The sequence below is a fragment of the Pygocentrus nattereri genome, chromosome 17 (assembly GCF_015220715.1).
Source record: "Pygocentrus nattereri isolate fPygNat1 chromosome 17, fPygNat1.pri, whole genome shotgun sequence".
NCBI lineage: Eukaryota > Metazoa > Chordata > Actinopteri > Characiformes > Serrasalmidae > Pygocentrus > Pygocentrus nattereri.
In genome coordinates, this window is record NC_051227.1 from 33,987,664 (window position 1) to 34,009,293 (window position 21,630).

Sequence of the window (21,630 nt, forward strand, 5' to 3'; positions counted from 1 at the left end):
GTTACACATTTCAGTTTAGCTTCAGTTTGCACCGTTTTTTAAAAATTTGCATTGTAATGTGCAAAATTAACAGAACATTACACAGAAGCCTTGAACACTAAGTATTATGTCAGTTACTTTGTCTACCTTTTGTCTTTATTACACCTTCTGTTCATTTTGGGAGACGTGCTGTCAGTGTTTCAGATCTGCCAGGATCTTTCCTTCAAAGTTCAGTATTAGAAGTTGGTTGCATTTTCTGCTATTTTTAATTATCCAAATGATCCCAAACACATTAATTGATGTTGAGGTCTGGACTCTAGAGTGGACGGTCCATTGTTCTGAGAACACCAGTAGCTTCTTTGTTTGATTTGAAAATGTTCTACTGTTTTGTCTATTACTTTTTCTCAGTAACAGCTTCGTAACAGCTTCGTGACAGCTACACATCCTTTCAGACTCTTAGGCTCAATTCCTTCACCCCTTGTACCTACCACTAAACCCTTAGCCCTCCGTTTTACCCTTTTTTGTTGAGGATTAGGGCAACATGTTCCCCCAAATGGAGGTTTCTCAGAGGCACACTCCAAACTACGTGAGTGCTATGAGAAAAAAGAATGTGAGTATTTTCTCCATAAAAATAATGAAAACCATTGTATTGTCTCAGTCTGATGTAAATTCAATGTATTATAGTTCTTTTCTTTAAAACAAGCATAAAAATTGTTAATATTTTGCTGATATCTCGGTAGCTAACTAGCTAAATTTCCCATTTCACCTTAAATGGTCCAGGAGTACTGACGCCTGAAGTGCCAGAATATAAGGGCTGCCCCATTCAAGGTGGAACAGGAAAATTCGAACGAGAAGCTGGCGAATAGCTGATTTCAGCTTTATATCACAGAGGACTTAAAGTTGGGTGATAATAAATAATTATCACATCACCCCTCTTTGAAGGCATATGATGCCCTAAAACAAAGTAACATTCTTTTTATTTGAGAGTGGTCCCAATCTGTAGGAGATCATTTCAACCAGTACAAGTGTTGAGTTGTCTTCTCACAGTGGATTCTTCAGATCTGAAGCAGCTTGATTTTCTCCTCTCTCTCAAAGATGAAAGCTTTAAGTGCTGTTTTTCTGAGGGGGACGGTTTTGGGGATCTTCCAGGTCTTGCAGTTGATTGTTAGGAGATGCATTTTGTATGTACATTTGATTAATAACTCCAGCTTTGGAAACTTTTGATTTTCACATATTTTTCTTTTACTTTTACTTACATAAGTAAGAGGATTATCTTATGTCCTCAGAAATATCTTTGGAAAAATGAATAACTGCTAAGTGGTTGTTTTGACTGTAACCAAAAAAATTGAAGGCTGGTATTTGCACAGTTCTGTAAGCAAAGCAGTTTTTGTTTTGAAGGCCAGTCCTCAGTTCTATAAAATCACTATGTTTTCTAATTATCATGAGGACATCTGGTCCTCGTGAAGGTCTTAAACTAAAAACATACAAACACACACACACACACACCCACCTCCTGCTGCTTTATTGTAAGGGCACTGGAACACTTCAGTGCAAAACCACGGCTGTTTAATTGAAGGCAGTTATGCTGATAGATGATGTCATGACAGGGTTATGAGAAGGAGAGAGAAAATGACTTTACCAACTCTGACTGTTGCACAGAAGGCAGGACAACATGAGTTATTCGTTTAATGTAAAAATCCATTGAAGTGAACGCATGTAATGTATACATATTACGAGAGGTAATTACATTCTAAACTCTGTCTTGAGCTACGCAGGATCCAGGAAAAAAGAAATGGGAGATTTTGGCTGTGAAACTGGGTTACTCCCACCCAGCTGTTTAAACATGTGAACAGCCCTCAGCTCAACATAGATGCAGTTCAAATGGACTGAATTCATTTCGAAGTCAGAGACCAGAAAGAAACCTTAGTTTACTTTAATCAAATAATACAATGCACCTTAGCCTGACTGATTCATAGTACCTAAAGGATAATGAGAGTGATCATTTGGGAAAAAATCTGATTAACCCAAATATAGTCGATTGGTCAAACATGTTTGGCATCCTAAATGTCCTTTAGATTCGTACTGGAGCTATGAGGCTAATGTAGCTAACAAGTAAAGTTTATACCCAAAAAAAGAGCAGCATGTAACACCGGGGAGCGATGAGGAGGCGGATGCATATGCTGAGAGGAGCGAGATTTATTAGGTGCAAATCCAGAGTCATGGTCAAGACGGTCCAGGGTCAGAGAGCCAACACAGAGAACAGGAGGGACAGACAATATGAAATAGAAACACAGAAATCCAAACACCAAACAATACCATACATCAAACATCTAAACAATACAAAGACCAGCAAGCTAACATGGAAAAAACACAGGGCTTAAATACAAGAGGTATGACGAGGGACAACAAGACACAGGTGGCAAACACAGGTGGTTACAATCAAGGGCGGAGTCTAGAAACAAGGGGGCAGGACAGGAAAGAATCAAAACAAAAAGCACATGGACAAGTAAACAAAAGCACATGGATAACTGGGAGGGGCCAATCATGACACAGCATGTCTAAATCATTATGCACTAGCCTGGTTTCTGAAAATGTTCAATATGCTATAATTTATAGGAATGAATGAAAGTAAAACTGATTTCCGCTACAGAACATACTTTTGATCATTTTGATAGATAAGTATCACACAGTGCCAGAAACCACATGAAGGCAAAATCAAATAATGTCTAATTGATCTTGCTTAAAATTAAATCCTATATTTCTGCAATTTCTTATTTTTTAGAGTTTCCTTAAAATCAAATAGTGTATTTCTGCAATTTCTTATTTTTTGAGCTTGCTTAAATTAAATTCTATATTTCTGTTTTTGCAATTTCTGCATAATTCAGTCATTATCATGTAAAATGCACTGTTGTAGAGAAAATTACAGTTGATAGGAACTAGACATCCTAAGAAAATGTCTTTTTTCAGATTTCACCTTTATTCTATGATTACAAATCAATCATTTCCTATAAAAATTTAGAGGACATGTATAGGTTCACTGGTGGTTTTGGATAGTGAATAAAATGGCCATGTGTTATAGACGTTGAGGCTCCTGGTTCCTATCACCATCACTACAAAGAAATCCAAGTAAAAATGCAGCACGTCACATCAAAGCAATCCACGTGACTTTGATTGCATCTTCATTGAATTATGCTGACATTTATTTTAAATGGTGGAGTTCTTCTTTAACAGCTTCACATGGTTTGAGACAATTGCATGCTTTAGGCCAGCAGTTTGCACACTGCTAATAAGTGGGTAAAGCTTCCATTTCTTGCTAGCTAAATTTGCCTTGTGGCTCTGATGCAAAACTAAACAAGCAAACTTAGCACACCAAACATGTTTTGACTCACTGACTACATTTGAGGTACAGGGAAAAGTGTGATTTGGAATTTTTTTGCTACACAATCACTTTAAGATTAATAACTAAAACATAACCTTTTTCTTTCAGTGGATTAACTGACTCACCTTTCTAAACCAACAGCTCCAGTGTGGCTTTATTGATACTGCTGTTTCAACTGTTCCCCACACATCTTTAAACCGATTTCCTCCTTGTAGCTTCAGTGAACAAGTCTCTGGCTGACACCTGAGAATCCTCACTGTGTAAAATTAATGTTCCTTGCCTAATTGACTGTGCCTTTAAAGGATATCTTGGGAGTCATCTTCACACAGCTCGCTGCCAGCTTTCACTCAAATACAGGGATTTATTCTCCGACTGGCAAAAAATCAGCCTGCCTCACAGAACCACTCTCGACTGGTTCAATTAAGCTGCTCTTCACCTCCTGGACAGAAGGACAGGCCACTTTGCCCCTGGCAGTCAAAACAAAGCCATCAGAAAGTGTATTGAGCTGAATGTGAACAGAGGTACTCGATGAGCACTGAAGCACAGAATGAGGGGCTCTCTCGCATGCTTCAGCGCCCACCACTGCCGGTCACTGGAGCACTCGTCATAAGATTCCCCATCCTTAGCACCATCCTCAGAGAGCTTTCCTGCAGAGCTGTGGGCTAAGTGGGCAGGACACAGACGTGCATCAGAGAAAACTAGTGGTCCACTTCTTGACCTGCCTCTGATTTGGAACATTGCCTGTACTGAGCCCTCAGTAGGGCCAAGCCCAGCCCCAGACCCAGTCATGATGAAGGGGTTGCTAGAACTACAAGTAGGTGCAACAGTTTGACATGAAAAGAAAGATAAAAATAAAATAGAAGATCCTTTATACACATTCTGGAGCCTATCCCAGCAGTCAATGGGCGGAAGGCAGGATACACACTGGACAGGTCGCCAGTCCATTACAGGGCACTTAAAAATAAAGATTCCTTAATAGTTCTTGGCTTGGACATGCAGTTCTAGAAAAAACCTTGAATTGGTATATAACAGTATGTGCAGGACCTTTACACTGTAAAAAGGTTTTAAACAACCACCAGTTGAAAGGTTCTTTGGGGAATCAAAAGTGGTTCTTCTATGGCATTGCTTCCAAAAAAAACACACCCTCTTTAGTACCTTCTTTTACAAGTGCACAAACAAAAACTAAATCCAAGTAAGGCAACATTGTGCTGGCAACAGACCAGTGAGTGGTTCAAGACTACAGCCATATCTGTGTTGACAATATCAGACATTCTGAATCGTACATCAGTGGTACGTTGGCTAGTTACCTTACTCTGTCTGGTTTGCTAGCAGAAGTAATGCCATTGACATTTAGAACCTGAGTAAACTAATCTAACAAAATTGGTTATAAGTACCCTTTTTTGCATGTAGAACAAGGCTACAGAGCATCCAGGCCAAGTCTAGGGCCTAGTCTGAAGCCCAAACCTTGGTCTTGAGTGTGAAGGCCTAGATGCTGAATCTAGGCCAAGTCTAGGCCTTCAGTCTCAATAGCAGGGAAGGTTATATGCAGGCAGTGAGACTACTGACCAAAGTATCCATTGCTTTTTTAACATAGCCTGATGTGGCCACTCACAGGAGAAGAGGAGGAGGGCACAGTGGGGAGTAAATTATTCAAGCTGAACGCCTTCGCCCTCGGCAGGTTAGCCTCAGTCAGCTAACTGGCTAGCCATGCAAACTTTGCCAATCTCAACCTTTTTTTTTAACATAAAAGTTTGAACATAATGTACATAGAATTTGTGAAGAATTGCCTTGTCTGGCTATAAACATGGTATAGAAAGACACAATGTATTTCATTCGTTGTTGTTGTTGTTAGCCATGTAGCCTTAAACCGTGATTAGAGCAAAGTGATGAAGTTGTAATATTAGTCATGTGTAACAGATTAAGTAGTTTACAACCTAAAACTCCAGCAAAAAGAATGTAACGCTATAGTTTTAAAACGTTAAGCATTTTATAATAGCTTACTGCTATGGCTTATAAGTCACTTTGTCTGCCATTATGTTCAGGCTTGAAAAGGGACATAATGTAAATCAAGTCGCTATGATTTCTAAGCAAGTTCTAAGCAAGATTTGACACTTGTTTTCACTTGATTCTTCTCCTCTCCACTCATCTAACATCCCTACACTGAACTAAGAACATAATGGAATAGCCCTTAAGATGGTGTAGGGGATTCCCCTAGGGAAAATGAAGTGGCCAAGTGGATGAGGGCTTGTTAAAACCGGTACCGAAACAGGCAGCAGATCTGCCTGATCCTCACATATTCTGACTGCACTACTATTTTGTCGTAACTCTTACCTCTCATTTCTTGAGCTCTGCACCCTACTGCGCTTGGTCACTTTATGCAAGACGCATTACAGTGCAATTCACTGTACGCACAGAACTCTGTAGCATGCACTTTTGACATTGTTACTATTGTTCTGTACTTTTATTGTTGTCTGCTGCTGCTCTTTGTAGTACCGTATTCCAGAGGAAGCATACTTCGTAAGACAAAGTTGACTTTGACTTTCAGGGAAGTCATGTTTACCTCTATCTATACCATATGTATACAAATATGTCTATACTATGTCTACAGCAAGGGCTCCACAGCAGAATTAGATTTCTAGGTAAAAATAAAAAAATAATCCTACATTGCAGTAAAATAAAGCTCTGCCGATCGTTCTAACACAGTTTTCACAATAAATGGTCTTAAATGTTGGAGTTAATGTATAACTGTATATAATGTTAATGTATAATGTATTCACCCTTTAACCCTGAAGACTGGCGCCCAGGCTGCTGGTCACATAGCAACATAGACATCAGTCTGGCCTAGCTAATAGCTAACGAAACGGCAAAGAGAAAGATTTAAGACAAACATTGGGAATTTGGAGATGAATGGGCTTATTTGCATTTGTAATCATTCCAGCTGGTTTCCTGACACGTTTAATCTGCAAAGAGAAACTGTCAAACACTAAAACGTTGCAAAGCTGAAGCTTCTCGTAAACCAGCTTCTTGTTTGAATTTTCCCATTCTACCTTAAATGGTGCAGCAGTAACTTGCTGCCAACCCAGGCAACATATTTAAGATGAAACAGGAAAATTCTAACACCTAGCTGGGTAATGAGAAGTGAAATTGAATGTTAAAAGACATTTTAAAAGAAGTTATTCTTTAGCTGAGCTAAAGCTTAAAGCAGAGCAAAGTAAGTCTTCATTTTCATTTATAGCTGGTACGGCATTGCCCCACCAAATAACCCTCTGTCATAGGAACTGAATAAAGCTAATGGCACCTTCTGAAATGTGTTCAAAGGGCCACTCTTTCCAAAATAATAAAAAAATTAACTATCACTACGTCTGCACTGCTGCCCTATAGAATTTACATAATTTGAGAAATAACATGCTAAAGGAATGTTTTAGGCCAGAAGGTTCTATTTAAATAAAGAACACAAAGCTTCAGCAGAACATAACAAGGACAATCAGAGGGAAGAGAGAAAGAGAGAGAGAGAGAGACAGAGAGAGAGAGAGTGGGTTCAAGGTACATACTGGATTTTCCACTCACTCCCTCATGAGAGTGGTCCAAACTGGGCCAGCGAGAGAAGGCCTTTACATGCCTGACTCCGCTGAACACATTCAGCTCACACTCCTGCTTCAGAAACTGGAGCCCTCATATGTTCCCTTGAATAAATCACAGCTTCACAAGGAAGAAAACAAAACTCTATTGTTGGAGATTTCCAGATAAATGAAAAGCAGCTTAGACTCAAAACATGCCAGCCATTTCTTAACTCAAGTGGTTAACTAGAGCCTATTGTAGTTTGTGAGGTCTGGAGACTTCATTAGCTGGGGGCAGGATCTGAACGAGATGGATGAGGGGAGGAAAGAGGAGGGAAGGGGAGATGATGTGGAAGTAAGTTGAACCTGCTAGCTCCTGACAGCTCTCCAGGCTTTGCATTTACAGCATGTGCTCTGGTTCCAACCAGAAATTCCAGAATCCAGTCTAATTACGAACAGTTCCTAAAAGTATAAACAGAGCTATTCCAGTGTCCGGTTCTCTTTAGTGACTACTGGTCATTACATATCAAGGTCTTGAAGCTGGCACCAAACATACAGCCTGTTCCTTTAGGAGTTACTGGTATGTTGCTGTAAAACTAGCAGTGTTCTGTGGTGCTGAGGCTTGGATTTTTTGCATTTAGGCTAATCTAAAAGTTGTTTTAGCTGGCCACAGTATTTATAGGCAGTAGAAACTTGGAAGAGAGAGCAAGTGCAGAGCCACTGGGGAGGATGGAAAGAAGGTGTGTGTGCAACTTAGAAAGTGAGAGAGAGACCAGTGGGCCTGGCGTGGGAGGAGCAGTCACTTAGCACACACACACACACACACACACATATTCATAACCGCCGTGCATGCCAAGGTTAGGAGGTTAATGTGTTGCCATGGAAACTGAAACACTGGAGCTGTGAGACTGAGATTTGCTTTCTTTTTGCAACAAGAACAAGATGCGAGGAGCAGATAACTGCTTCCGAGACAAGATCACCAAACCCAAAAAAAAAAGACATATGGATGTGATGGAAGTTTCCCTGATTGCTTTTCAAGAATTTAGGATCAAAAAGAGATCTCAGAACACAGTAGTTGTGCTTTGTATACAGTAAGGGTTAGCAGAGAAATAATGGGATTATGGTGTTTTTCGGGACATTCATAAGTGTCCATTTATCCTGGCCAGGCTCAGTAAGAGGCTGTAATTGGTCAGGTCCCACATACTAAAACCTTAGCCACTAATCAGACCTGCAAGGGGGCAGTTTATCATTTAGCCTGAAAATAAAAACAGGGTGAAGTTTTCCTGGAATATTGATGTCCATTTTACCTGGAAAGCTTTGAATCAAGTACAGCTACACTGTTAACTAGACAAGCGTATACACAAATACTGGCCAGCCACTTTACCTGCACTGTATCAGCTCCACTTACCATATAGGCACACTTTGTAGTTCTACAATTACAGACTGTAGTCCAGGCATGTCAAGTGCAGACATTCCAGACCAAAGTGCTGCAGAGATTAATGTTTACCTTCATCTAATGCTCTAAACTGAGTTCATAAAGGCCTTGTTAATTAAATCCACTGGTTTCAGCACAACACACACAAACACAGAACCACCATATCAGTGTCACTGCAGTGCTGAGAATGATCCACCACAAAAATAAAACATCTTCTGCAGTGGTCTTATTGGGGTGTCCTGACCATTGAAGAATAGGGAGAAAGGGGAATATCAAAGTCACAGTTCTGACTGTACTGCTCTGTTCTGGGTGAATCCAGTAGACAGACTTAATTTACTTTCAACTAGATCTAAATTAGTACAGGAATAGGCTGGTAATAGAGTAGCATAGTAAAATTTACTATATGGACAAAAGCATTAGGACACATACATTTCACCTACAGGAGCTTTTAAAACATACCATTCTGAATCTATAAGCATTATTATGGAGTTGGTCCCCTTTTGCTGTTATAATAGCTTCCACTCTTTTGGGAAGTAATCTACAAGATTTTGGAGTGTGTCTGTGGGATTTTTTGCCCATTCATCCAGAAGAGCATTTGTGAGGTCAGACACTGATATTGCATGAGAGGACCTGAAGGCAATCTCTGTTCTAGTTCATCCCAAAGCTGTTCAGTGGAGTTGAAGTCAGTGCTCTGTGTGGGCCAGTCAAGTTCTTTCACACCAAACTCACCTGTCTTTATGGACCTTTCTTTGTGAACTGGTGTGCAGGCATGGTGCAACAGAAAAGGGCTTCCCCAAACTGTTCCCATAAAGTTGGAATTACATGCTTGTCCAAAATGTCTTGGTCTGCTGAAGCATTAAGATTTCCTTTGACTGGAACTTAGGAGCCTAGACCAACCCAAGCCAAGACCATTGCATTATCCCTCCTCCACCAAACTTTATAGTTGGCACAATGTAGTCAGACAGATAATGCAGTCAGACTGTTGTTTTTCAGCACAGTAGTGTTTTAGAATAGGCAGAAAGATGGCTGTGCTGCTGTCAGCAACAGGCTATAACCCAATTATCCTGCCTTAGCAGGACACAACATGATTGAAAAATGTATTGTTTGTCAGCTTGCTGTTGTCTTTATGCAACCAGCACAGCTCAACACAGTAACTTTCCTGCTAAACATAAATGACAAATAATTTAACTTTACAGTAAGATATCATACTGCTCAGAAATATTTCATTCAAGAGTTTTTTTTAGAAACACTTGGAAAACCTAAACAATTTTTTTAAACAAATGATTTGTATAGCACAAACCCTAGACTATGCAGCTCAATCGGAGCAGAACATTCAAAAATACTTTCTGACTGACAATTGATGATCTGGGCCTGCCTACAATCGGCAATTATCTGACTTTAGTATTCTTAACTAACTAGAGATGTAGCGCCTGTCTCAGGATGATGCTGTAGCAAATTGGTTTAGCCAGTTGGTCTTTCATAAGCTAGCAACTGTAGCTATACCTGGGAAGCCTCTGAAAAACTGTACAATGTTCCAGAATATTTGTAAACCTAAAAAATTCCAATTTCGCAAAATACAGGTAAAAACAGTGAATTGTTACCTATTTCTCAAACCAAAGACAAAAAAGGAGATGTGTAAGATCTCAATGAATGTGTAGAAGACCTGATTACCAAACTACAAAAGAAGTTCCAGAAGAATTGCTACTAAAACATTTTGTTGACATTAAAGCGAGCATCAGTATTGAGTTATCAGCCAGTCAACGCTGGAATAGCTAGCCAACATGGGACCACCCAAATACCAGGATGTATTTTGCATAGTGTAAGCGCTACCTGCTGCTTGTCTCTGGCAGTGCTTAGGCATGCATGTTTCAACAATAGGTGTCAGTCAGTCAATCAGTCGGTCAGTGGCTCATTAAGAGACAGCAAATTTGCAGGCTTGGCCCACTGGGTGGCCAGAAAATGGTAGGTCTGAAAAGAATCGACTGTTTGTTTCTTGTTTCCAGGCATTCATGAATTGAGGGTTGACATCAATGTATTAAAAATGCAGCCCTCCACACACACACACACACACACACAAATAGATAGTTCAGCTGTGTTTACTTTAGATAAAGTGTAAAACAAAGTAAACCATTTGTAATGAAAATTTGGCTTGAATCAAACAATATTGCCAGTGCCAAAACACCTGGCCTGAAGGAGTTGATAGAGGACAATTGGATGCAACTTTGCCAGCCACATGAATTAGCCAGTTTAATTTAGCTACCTCTCCAAATTGTCTTGCTGAGGTCAAATATAATTAATATTATATGCCATTTTTTGCCAGATGCCCTTGTGTTATTTTAGTTTTTGGATTATTTATTGAATCTACTCTTGGCATCAAGCAGCCCTAAATAATGGTTCCTCAGTGGTTCTTGGTTTGGACATACGATTCTAGGAGAAACCTAAAACCTTAGTTGGTTCTAGAACCTTTACATTAGAGGTCATCTGAACTTTTAAAAGGTTATTTAGTGTTAAAATGGTTCCGCAGAAGAGCCTTCCACTGAAAAGTTCTTTAGAGGTTATTCTTTGGCATCGCACCAAAGAACACTACTTCTATTTTCAAGAGGGAAGATATACAAAAGTATGAAGGGCTATTCATATATCTCAGATTTTAAGGGTGTGGGCTAGCAGTGTACAGTAGTTTCCTGTTCATGTGGTATCCTTTAAGACTCTAAGACTAATGGCTATTTTCCAGGGAAAACAGACGCTACAGCCTTGAGCCTGTAATGGAATGCAGGCACCTACTGAAGTACATGAGTCTGAGCCTTTAACGCAGAGGTGTTGTAGCCTCAGGGGTCCACTGAACCCTGTGAGTCATGGCAGGAGGATTGCAATCTGTACAGTACATGACATTCATGCATGACTCACATATGGAAAGACAACAGGAGGTGCATCAGCAGAGAGGCATTGAGTATACAGTACCTCTCAGGAACATAATGCTTTGTTCATAATGTGTGGTCGGGGGGAATGTTGAATGTTGAGGCATGGAAGACTGGCTGCCAAAAATGTGTACTGAGGTTACTGGGAAGAATAATTGCTTTGCTTAAAAGACTTTACTGCTTCAGGGTCAAATGAGACCAAACTAAAGTCAATTAAAGGTAGCTGTCTTTTAGAATTAAAACATACAGCGCAAATGGACAAGAAATGATTTAGATTTCAGCTTATTAGAGCTCCAGTCTTTAGTCAGAATTACAGCATGAGACCAGTTCACTGGTAAATAGTAGGCACAGAAGTGTTTGACTTTTTGATATTACATTATCATCCCTGTTAATATTATTACTATTATATTAGGATTTATGGGATGCTTAAAAATGATACCTCAGTCCATTTTTGAGGAGATTAGATACAAAATAATGCACTTGTATAAGGAAGTGGAAAGTTAAACGTGAAAATAAGTGACAAACAGGAGTTTCCACAACTGGAGTTGTGATTTATTTAAAGACAGAGTAAAATTGGTAATCTGAGCAACTATGCCAACAAGACCTGGTAGACCATTAAAACTGAAAGCATTAGATAAACACTACATGAAACCTTCATCTTTGAGAGAGAGGAGAAAACCCAAGCTCCACATTTGTCTTAAACCTGAAAAAATTCCACAGGTGTTTCTGTCCATCCTTCCACTGTGAGAAGACAACTCAACACTATGGGTCTGAAAGGATGTGTAGATATTAAGAATCTGTTACTGAGAAAATAGACAAAAAAGAAATCAAAGAAGCTGCTGGAGTTCTCAGAACAATGGACTGACCACCTCAAAGTCCAGAACTCAACACCACTGAAGCTGTTTGGGATTTTTGGATCGTGAGAATCCTGAAGACTGAACTTGGTGATTGAAATGAAATAAAGGGTGGTCACTAATTTGTGCAGAGTACTGCATAATTGTGAACGTAGAAGTTGTTCGTTTATGCTGAATTTTTTGTGTTAAACTGATGTGAAGTGTCTATGAAGACATTAAAACGTAAACTAGTATGGCAGCACCCCCTGCTGCAGATAAGAAGGGATGCACTGACTATTTTACGTGATAACAGGGCATTCCACTGTAGCAATACGACGACACCTGGTGGATTATTTTTGTTATTATTTAATCATACCAAAGTCTGCTTCTGGAAAATGTCTGGTCCAGTTGGCACACAAAACTATACAGCACAGCAACAAGGTCTTTGTCACTTGCTTCAGTGAACAGTAAAACCAGCTTATCTGAAAAAGCGGCAGCACAAAGAACTCTTTGCTATTTGTAGAAAACAAGGATAATGCTGACAATCCAGTATTCAGTATGTGTTCTACTGCTACAGTGCCCACAGAAATGGATTTTGTATCAGCGCCTGTGCAAGTGGGATGTCCGCAGCAGAATACACCTTACAGCAACATAACTACATATAGACAACAAGTACTGCACACAAATCTATTAGATATTTAAATGGAAAACAAACAGTAGACGATATATTAAAATACATTACATATTATAAGAAAATAGCTTTTGGCACATCTTTAACAATAGAGATTTTGTTCAATTTTGTTCAAGTACAATGCCTAGCACTTCAATGTGTATATTTTCTGGTAGGATCTTCATGCCACAGGATCCTAGGTGAGCGAACAAAACAGAACAGGCATTATGCAGCACTTTACATTTTTACATTTTCATTCATGAGGAAACAAAGAAAGGACATAGATGTCAAGAATGCCTTACCTTAAGTAGGACTACCAGTAAGGCAATCAGCAAACCCAGAGCCAGAATGGTAGCGATGACGGCCCAGGCGCAGGTGGCCTGGGCGCAGCTGCACAAACGGCTCAGCATGAAGCACCTGGCCCTGTGCAGGCGGGACGGAGTTAGTGGAGGGTAACGGGCTTTGTTCAGACTCTCCATTGCTAAAGACTTAATGAGGCAAGCACGGTGGTGGCTTAACTGGTCAAAGGTGTGCTTCCCATGGTATTTCCCCATCCCACTGTTTCCTGACAGAGAGAGAGAGAGACAGTGACTTTTATTTAGATTAGAGATATATTACCTATTCAGAATGACAAGGGTCAGCCACCCACAAATGGATTAAGCCTGGTTTTGGACTAAACTGCACTGCCAATGATTCACCAATGGAAAAGCTTAATCTAGGTCTGGTACTAAGTGTTAACCTCCTAAAATAGTGGTTCTGAACATTTTACTGTTTTCCCTGTTGTAAAGCCAACCCAGGAAGGGGTTGTTAATTAGCAGATTAACTAAAAAACATGTTGAGAACAGGCAAAACACTCCAACGTGCACAGCAGAATGTCTCAGAGGACTAGGACTGACATCCCCGCCATAGACTTTATTCACACCTAGTCTGAACTAGAGTATCCCTTTCAGGTACCACTTTCCAATAATACTGCCTTAATAAGGGGTATATAAATGGTTGAAATACATGAAATAATATTTTTTTTCCACTCATGGAGGCAAAAGTGAAAGTAACAGATCATCGTATCCAAACCAAATTCCTGACCAATCAATGAACAATCAATAAATGAATTTGAGACAAGGGTGTGATGATTTAGGCTTTCGCTTTGCACAATATTAAACAGTGGCCATAGTTGTTAGTTACATTTGCCTGCTAGTGTCAGCACAAAAATAAAGCAACAAACTTCAGACACCAAACATGTCTTCTCTTGGCAACTACAAGAGGACTGAGGACTGTGTAAATTTGATTTAGGGCAAAACCAACACTTTAGGGTGGGTTTAAGGCTTATTACCCAGTAACAACTATAAGCTATTCAGTAACTACTACAGAACATATGTTATGTACTTTTATGAGTGAGGAAGCGGAGTCTAGACCTGTCAACAGGTCCTTAAACTTTACAAAGTTAAACATTTCCACACCCTGAAAAGTCTGCAGAAATAACATGATCACAGACTAGGTCTATTTCCAACAGGCAGTCTTACCTACACCCCCGAAGGGTAAGGAGCTGACTGTGTAGTGCATTATAACATCATTAACCACCACTCCTCCACTGGTTGTCTCACTCAGCATTCGCTTGATCACCTTCACAGGAAGAAAAATGGTTAAAAAGTTACTTGTGGCCCTTGATTATCAAGAAAATAGACAGTAATGTTATGAGCTGCTTATAGATACCCTCTTATCAGAAGAGAAAACATAAAGGGCCAAGGGTTTCTCTCTCTCGTTGATGAAGCGAATGACCTCACTGACATCACTGACTGTTATTATCGGTAGAACAGGTCCAAAGATTTCTTCCTGCATTACCCTGGCATGAGGCAAAACATCCTTAAGAATAGTAGGGGCTAGAAAAGATCAGAAAACATGTTATACCACACAGGTATGCATGCGCTCCTAACACCAATAACAAATTACAATATTCACCAAATCACTAAGCAATTTTATTTTACTCCATTTTTATAGAAACAATTATCACAATTTAACAGAAAACTGAGCCAAGTGTTCATGTTGCATTCCCATACCGATATAACACAGTGTTTTATCACTTTCGCCCCCAACAGCCACTGTGCATCCCTCCATTAGGGCCAGAACGCGCTCAAAGTGATGCTGGTTGATGATGCGGCTATAATCTGGAGAGGTTTTAGGGTCCTCACCGTAGAACTCCTGGAGTTAATACAGAAATTAGATCAAATACAGTCTTTAAATTCAAGCACATTATTCCCTTTAAGGGGGAATTCCACCAATTCGCAACATTTCTGCTTAATGAAAGTTAAGATGTAAACAAAGTCATTTAGAGTGGTTTCATATAACATGCATCACCCTAGAGAGAGTGGTCAAAAGCGGTGGTGATAGGAACCAAACAGTCAAGAGTTCAATATCTTTAAAGGCTACTTCATGGACAGTTAGTACATGAAATGGTTACAGATGCATTGCCTGATGTTTTGTTTTGGATAATATTTTGGCTTAAAACATCATTTTTAGAATCCATCCATGGTGAAGATGCATACACAGGGAACTGTGAGGCAAAACAGTCCCCAAAAAAAAACATTTATTTTTTTTAAGGGTTTCCACCTATTTTTCTTTACCTGTAAACACTCAGAAGAGGTTTCTGCACAACGTTTCCACATTTTTCTACAATGCACCACTTCACACTCTGAATGACTTTGATTACAAGAATTAATTATGTTGAATTTTGAAAAGGTTCATAACAATATGATTCTATCGGGGTGGAAAGAGTACTGAAAATCCCTATGTAAATAAAAGTACAGTTACTGTAGTCTGTCATGATTGGCTCCTACCACTCCATGTGCTTTTTGTTTTGGTCTTCCATGTGTGTTTGTTTTGGTTCAGCCCCCTTGTTTGTTGACTCCGCCCCTGATTGTTTTCACCTGTCCCTTGTTGTCCCTGTTTTATAAGCCCTGTGTTTGTCCCTTGTCTTGACTGGTCTTTGTCTGAATCTCTGTCTGAGATCTGCCGTGTTGGCTCACTGACCCTGGACAGTTTTGACCGTGACCCTGGATTTAATAAATCTAGCTTATCTAAGCATGTGCGTCCGCCTCCTTGCTCCACGTTACATAGTCATAATTCATGTAGTACAGATAAATACATATGTAGAATAAGTAGTTTACTGGAGCTCTATGTCAGTAACTGAGTTATTTGTATATCCACAAATCACAGTGTAAGAGTATTTGCTATTTAGTATTTGCTAAATTTCCTTCGGGATCAATAAAGTATCTATCATTTCTGAGTTGATTTGGCTTCATCGTTGACTGATCTTAGTATGTGCCGCTGGTGCACATTCATACATCTCTTTGTTAAAGGCACATGGTTAATATAAAACTACAAGCATTTAATGGGTAGATGATTATATCAGGTTTTCTAGTTTATCTGTTACCAATAAAACAGTTTAGAATCCTTGAAATGCTGTGCAGTTTGGAACTGCTTAATTAAGTCAATTAGCCTACGTGAACAACTTTTATCTTCTTTACTGTGATAAATTCCTTTGGGAACCCCACTGATTGCTTCATACAGAATCAGAAATGTATTTTTCCTTTATTTGATTATTACAGTTAATCAGCTGAACAGCCTCTCACAAAGGCAGAGAGAGAGCAGAGTCATGTGGATGTTTTCTGTGACGAGCTGACAGAAAGTCTCTGATGATGTAATAATGTCTGTAAGGTGAGACTGAGGAGTAAATGTATTTTCACAAATGCACTTTTAAGTTGGTGACAGTCCAGACACAGTAGGTTTACAGTTTTATCTGCATGGCTTGCTAGTTTATCTATCAGTTTATCTACCTCGTTTACACTGTGTTGGACTGATGCCACAGTGTTTCTGATGACTCTTAATAATGTGAGGTGATATCTGTTCTGGCTGTGAACAGCATGAGCATACTCCACCTGCAGTCTGATTAGATATGGCCGTTTACCTACAAAACTTTATTAACGCAACACGTTTTAAGTTTAAAAACAGCGGGTATTTTATTCTAAAACACCAACAAAAGTTTTTATTTAGCTAGGTAGTCAGCTGCTCCCTCAGGCTGAAACTGAGTTGTGGAAGCGGAGATCTCTGAAGGTTTTGGGAGGCCATGTTTAGCAGCTGGTAATGATGCCGTTTTCATCAGTTTAACTTAAAAGGACTGTAGCATATTTGAGTGTCTGGATAAAGTGTGTTGCTGTCTCTGAACTCATTAAGGCTTCTTTTGGCTCAGAGCTGCTCTGTTCTTTCATCGGCTTTGAGAAACCAACCTTAACTAACTGGTTTATGAACTGATACTCTCATAATTTATTTTTTCTCTGTAATATTATTAAACATTGAAATAGCAAGTAAATGTACCATGATTAAATTGTACTCCAAGAAATACCATTACAGGGAAAAAGTACTCAAGTACAATAATAAAAGTAAACGTAATTCATTTTTTCCACTTTCTATTCATCATAAGAGAACAAACCAGTAACGTCAGACGAATCTCTTCAATGACTCTGTTCTGGATGCTAGGATGACAGAGGATGTAGTCTGGTGCAATGCATGTCTGACCACAATTGGTAAACTTCCCCCATGTGATTCGGCTAGGGGGGAAAAGGATAATATTAAGCTAATAAGCAATGGAGACAGAATCACAGTCAGTCTTTTTAAAAAGAAGACAAATGCTTCAAACTGCAGTTTCTGAGTAGGTGAATTTGTAAGGCACACTTTACCGGCAAGCAACTGCAATGTCACAGTCCTTATCAATGTAACAGGGACTTTTTCCTCCAAGTTCCAGAGTCACTGGTGTGAGGTGACGTGCAGCTGCTTCCATAACCACTTTGCCCACTGTGCTGCTCCCTGTGTAGAAGATGTGGTCAAAACGCTGCCTCAGCAGCTCCTGGGTCTCTGGAACACCTCCATTCACCACAGGGTACATCTCCTGAAAGTTTTAGCCATTAAACTGGGAAAACTACATACAGCATATAGTCATATTCAAAAGCTTGAACACCCCTGGTCAAATGACATGTTTTGTTTATTTTTAAAGCAAAAACAAGTTAACACTTCCTGTACAGAGCACAAGCTTAAATTTGACATTTTTCTGCTAATTGTAGTAAAATGTTTCTATTTATTTGACGATTTTAACATGTTGGAAAAATACACACTACAAAATGTGCCATAACTTTTGCACGGGCCACATTCTATTATTTATCATATTTTCTCCCGCAATATATTGACTTCAGCAAATAAACAGTAATCATGCATTAAAGTGTGCAGAAGTGTGTTCTATGTAGAGGATGTGCTAACTTATATTCACTTAGAAAATCAACAAAACAGGGCGACCGAAATTCTGTAACTAAATGATATGCCTAGGAAGGTTCTTATCTACAACTTTGGCTGTATCTTTGGCCACAAACGTCTCACATCCAAATATATAACTATATAGTAATTGTCACAGCAAAGTTAGAACTGGCCCTCAGGTCAGTTTTCACCATCACCTGATCACGCACCTTATCCAAATACTGAGGTAGCAGTTCTTTCAGTAGACTGGCCGAGTTCTTGCTCAGTTCTGAGGGCTTCACCACAGCGGCGTTACCTTAAAGAAGAAGTCTAAGTGTGAATGGGTGGGGGGGCAGTTAGTGTAGCAGAACAGACTTCTTAAAATAAGCTTGTATTTCACAGTTCATAACTGAACACTGGGAGTCTGCCAAAAGAGGGAGCTTTTCCTTTTCACAATATTTAGTTCTTTTAACACCTGTTCAAGTTTACATTAACCAAGGGGTGCTCAGTCTCATCTGGGGCAGTGCGGTTGCAAGTTTTCACTCCAAACAAGCAAGAGTACACATGATAAACTAAAGGATTTTAAAGTTTAGATATATACTGGTCACTCCCCAGTCCATAAAGACTGGGGAATTCAAAAGCAGCTTGTTTTGAATTCATTATATTTGTAATGTCATGAAAAACAAATATATTTACATATATCCACCCACATTAGTGTTCTTGCCCAGTCACAGAGAAGATAAAAGAAACATTTCAGCCCAGACTGCTTCTAGTCCATAGCCCATATATAGAAACTGAGCTTCCAAATTGAAACAATTTATTGTTTTTAAGATATCACATGTATCACATGTATGTATCTGCCTGTTCTACCCACTCAATTCTCAATTAGATTTTGTATGTTTCAGCCTGGACTCCTCTTTTAACAAGGTACAACATAGGACAACCAATCAGAACAAAGGTACATGCATTTACATGCATCAGTCCTCAAGACACAGAAACAAAAACATCCTGGTTAACTGTAAAGGATACAGAGAGGTCAGAAAATGGCCATGTAAAAATGAATAACAACAAAGCATACGCAAATATCATAAGCAGCCCTCGGGGAAAAAATTTAATTCAAGAAAAATGTAAGATATAGGCCCTTTAATAAATTGATTTCGGTCTTCAAACATTAGTCACGAGTGCAGCTGCTTTGCTGGAATGAAGCCACACTGGCAAGACTGGAGACCCTTTCATTGAATTCCTATAATACTTAAGATTATTAAGTCAATCTTTCTGTATTGTTTTTTCATTCATTTACTACAGAATTTGCTTTACAGTGTGGGCATCCAATAATGTTAAATGTGGCTATCAATCACAAAGCACCCATTTCACATTTTCATGATTTCCCAGCTCTAAAACAAGTCATTTGACTCGGGCTTGAAAACTACCAGATGATTTATAAGATGGGTTTTAGTGCCAAACAGTACCTAGTATGGCACTACATGATGAGCTTAGCAGTGGAAAGTTTTAGTAAATTCAGGTCAATCAAGCACATGCCCAACATTGCTGAACACTAACTGTAAAATATTAACAGAGAACAGTAGAGGCAAAACCTTGGCGTACCTGCTGCAATGGCTCCAACAAGGGGCTGTAACGTAAGAGCCCAGGGATAGTTCCAGGCTCCAATGATCAGCACTACACCCAATGGTTCAGCTTGAATATAAACGTCATCGCTTATGGTGAGCAGATTCTTCTCAACAGGCTGAGGACTCGTCCAGTCAGAGAGTTTGCTTTCAGCCAGCTTGATATCTTTCTCAAGTCCAATCAACTCTAAAAGTGGCGTATCAAACTCACTCTGCAAACCAAGAAAGCATCACAAGCACTTTCAGCGTCAGCTGCATTTAATGTATCGGACATGCTGTTCCTTATTTAAACAAACACACGCATGTAAAGCAACACACACTACACTCACGGGTCACTTAGAGACTGTAGTTAGTGCATCTGCTGGCATGTTATCCATCCTCATCTGATACTTCATAAGTGCATTGTCTGACCACAGAGGCACATGTGGCTGAATATTTTTACATGATTACAGTTGTACCAACCACAAAACCCACTACCACGTCAGTGTCCCTGCTGCGGTAGATCATCGGTAATCTATTGATCAAAAACTGAACAATAGTCAACAGGGTGTCTGAAAACCTACATGAAAACAGAACTATAACTATAAACATATTAGGGATGCACCAATAAAGGATATGGGATTTATTTCTATAGGACTACAAAAGCAGTAAACAGTAGACTAGCATTGCCTAAACATCCTGCTCTTCTGGAGTACAATAAATACATCAAATATCGGTGTGAAATACTGGTTCAATCTGAATGTCTGTCCGATTCCGATATATTAAGCAATTATCTGTGGATACCGATATGATTCCGATACCATCGTGCATCCCGTAAAACCATAAAAGGCTGAGGTTTGCTTACTGTTGGCCAGCTTGTTGTTCAACATTTCCATTCCACCTTAAATAACGCAGCTACGCTCTGGCTGCCTGGGCAAACGTCAGAATGCAACTGCTGCTATTTAAGGTGGAACGGAAACTTGAAAAAGAAAGCGAAAAAAGATAAGACTAGCGGATCTTATAGTGACCAGTGAGTGCAAACAAAAAGTAGATGTTTGTAATTAAGATGGTGAGTGTTGCCTGTCCTGATATTCAGTCTCCTTCTGCCAGTGACAGTAGGAGTGGAGCTTTACCCTGTTGAGGTCCTGTTTGAGAGCTGCGGCTATGTCTGCCTGGCGCTCCCTGATGAGTCTCAGTAAGGCTCTGAGCTGCTGTTTTCTGTACTGCAGGGGTCTCGACCGCCCCGAGTTGAAGGCTCCCCTGGCTACATCCACCACTTGCTTCTCCATTTTCTTCCGTTCCTGAGTGCAGTTCGTTATAAACATCAGGTAAACCTCAGTGCAGAGAGACCTCAGACCGCGGCTCTCCTGCTGCTGCTGAAACCCGTTAACGTTACACTGAAAGTCGACTGTAAATAAAAGCCACGGTGTGGCTAACGTGACTTAGCTCCCACTCGGTCTTGTGGTAAAACACAAAACATATGGCAAAAGAGCTCCAATCCAGTAATATAACATACATTAAGAAGCTGGAACTTGGTTAGTTTTCGAGTAGTTGCCACAAACATCAACTTGAGTTGAATTTAAGTGGGACTAGCCTGTGTGCTAACTAACTAGCTAGGTTAAGTTCGTTGTCAGACCAAATACGCTGCATTCTGTCACTCTAGTAATAAAATCAGCCTTTTCTAAACTTAAATTCATGAAATAAGATAAATACACAAACTCACCTCTACTTACCTGAGACTGTGAGAAGCTGATGAGAGTTGAGGGCTGCCAAACGCCACCTCTAGGGCGGACTGGGTCCATACAACGGAGGTATTTATGGTGTGCTGCTGTGAGGAGGTGCTCAATCTCTCTCTGTCTCTCCCCCTCCCCACTACTCTCTCTCATTCTCTCCCCACACTCTCTCTCTCTCTCTCTCTCTCTCTCTTTCCCCCTCTACTCTCCCTTCTACTCTCCTCTCTGTCTGCCTGTCTCTCTCTCTC

At 39.8% G+C, this 21,630-nt stretch overlaps 1 protein-coding gene across 2 annotated transcripts; it reads right to left on the reverse strand.

The window, feature by feature from the left end:
- Window positions 1-11,795: 11,795 nt before the first annotated feature.
- On the reverse strand, window positions 11,796-21,499 carry aldh3a1 (aldehyde dehydrogenase 3 family, member A1). Of its 2 annotated transcripts, none has more exons than XM_017694785.2 (11): window positions 21,383-21,499; window positions 20,783-20,950; window positions 19,651-19,882; window positions 18,276-18,361; window positions 17,499-17,707; window positions 17,252-17,369; window positions 14,823-14,964; window positions 14,479-14,645; window positions 14,289-14,388; window positions 13,071-13,333; window positions 11,796-12,964 (listed from the first exon to the last, which is right to left on the reverse strand). In XM_017694785.2, the coding sequence occupies exons 1-11, from the start codon at window positions 21,449-21,451 to the stop codon at window positions 12,950-12,952; spliced, it is 1,569 nt and encodes a 522-aa protein (XP_017550274.2). In that variant the 5' UTR covers window positions 21,452-21,499; the 3' UTR covers window positions 11,796-12,949. The 2 variants fall into 2 exon arrangements, with proteins under 2 accessions (XP_017550274.2, XP_017550275.2); XM_017694786.2 differs by having other exon boundaries at window positions 21,373-21,490.
- Between the last annotated feature and the right edge of the window lie 131 nt (window positions 21,500-21,630).

What these genes read in the sequence shown, in the direction of transcription:
- aldh3a1 (XM_017694785.2), bottom strand. Translation starts at nt 21,451, where the DNA reads ATGGACCCAGTCCGCCCTAGAGGTGGCGTTTGGCAGCCCTCAACTCTC. An exon ending in TCAGCTTCTCACAGTCTCAG is followed by an intron (nt 20,951 to 21,382) that starts GTAAGTAGAGGT and finishes AACTGCACTCAG; the next exon opens with GAACGGAAGAAAATGGAGAA. An exon ending in TTTTCTCTTCTGATAAGAGG is followed by an intron (nt 14,389 to 14,478) that starts GTATCTATAAGC and finishes CTTCCTGTGAAG; the next exon opens with GTGATCAAGCGAATGCTGAG.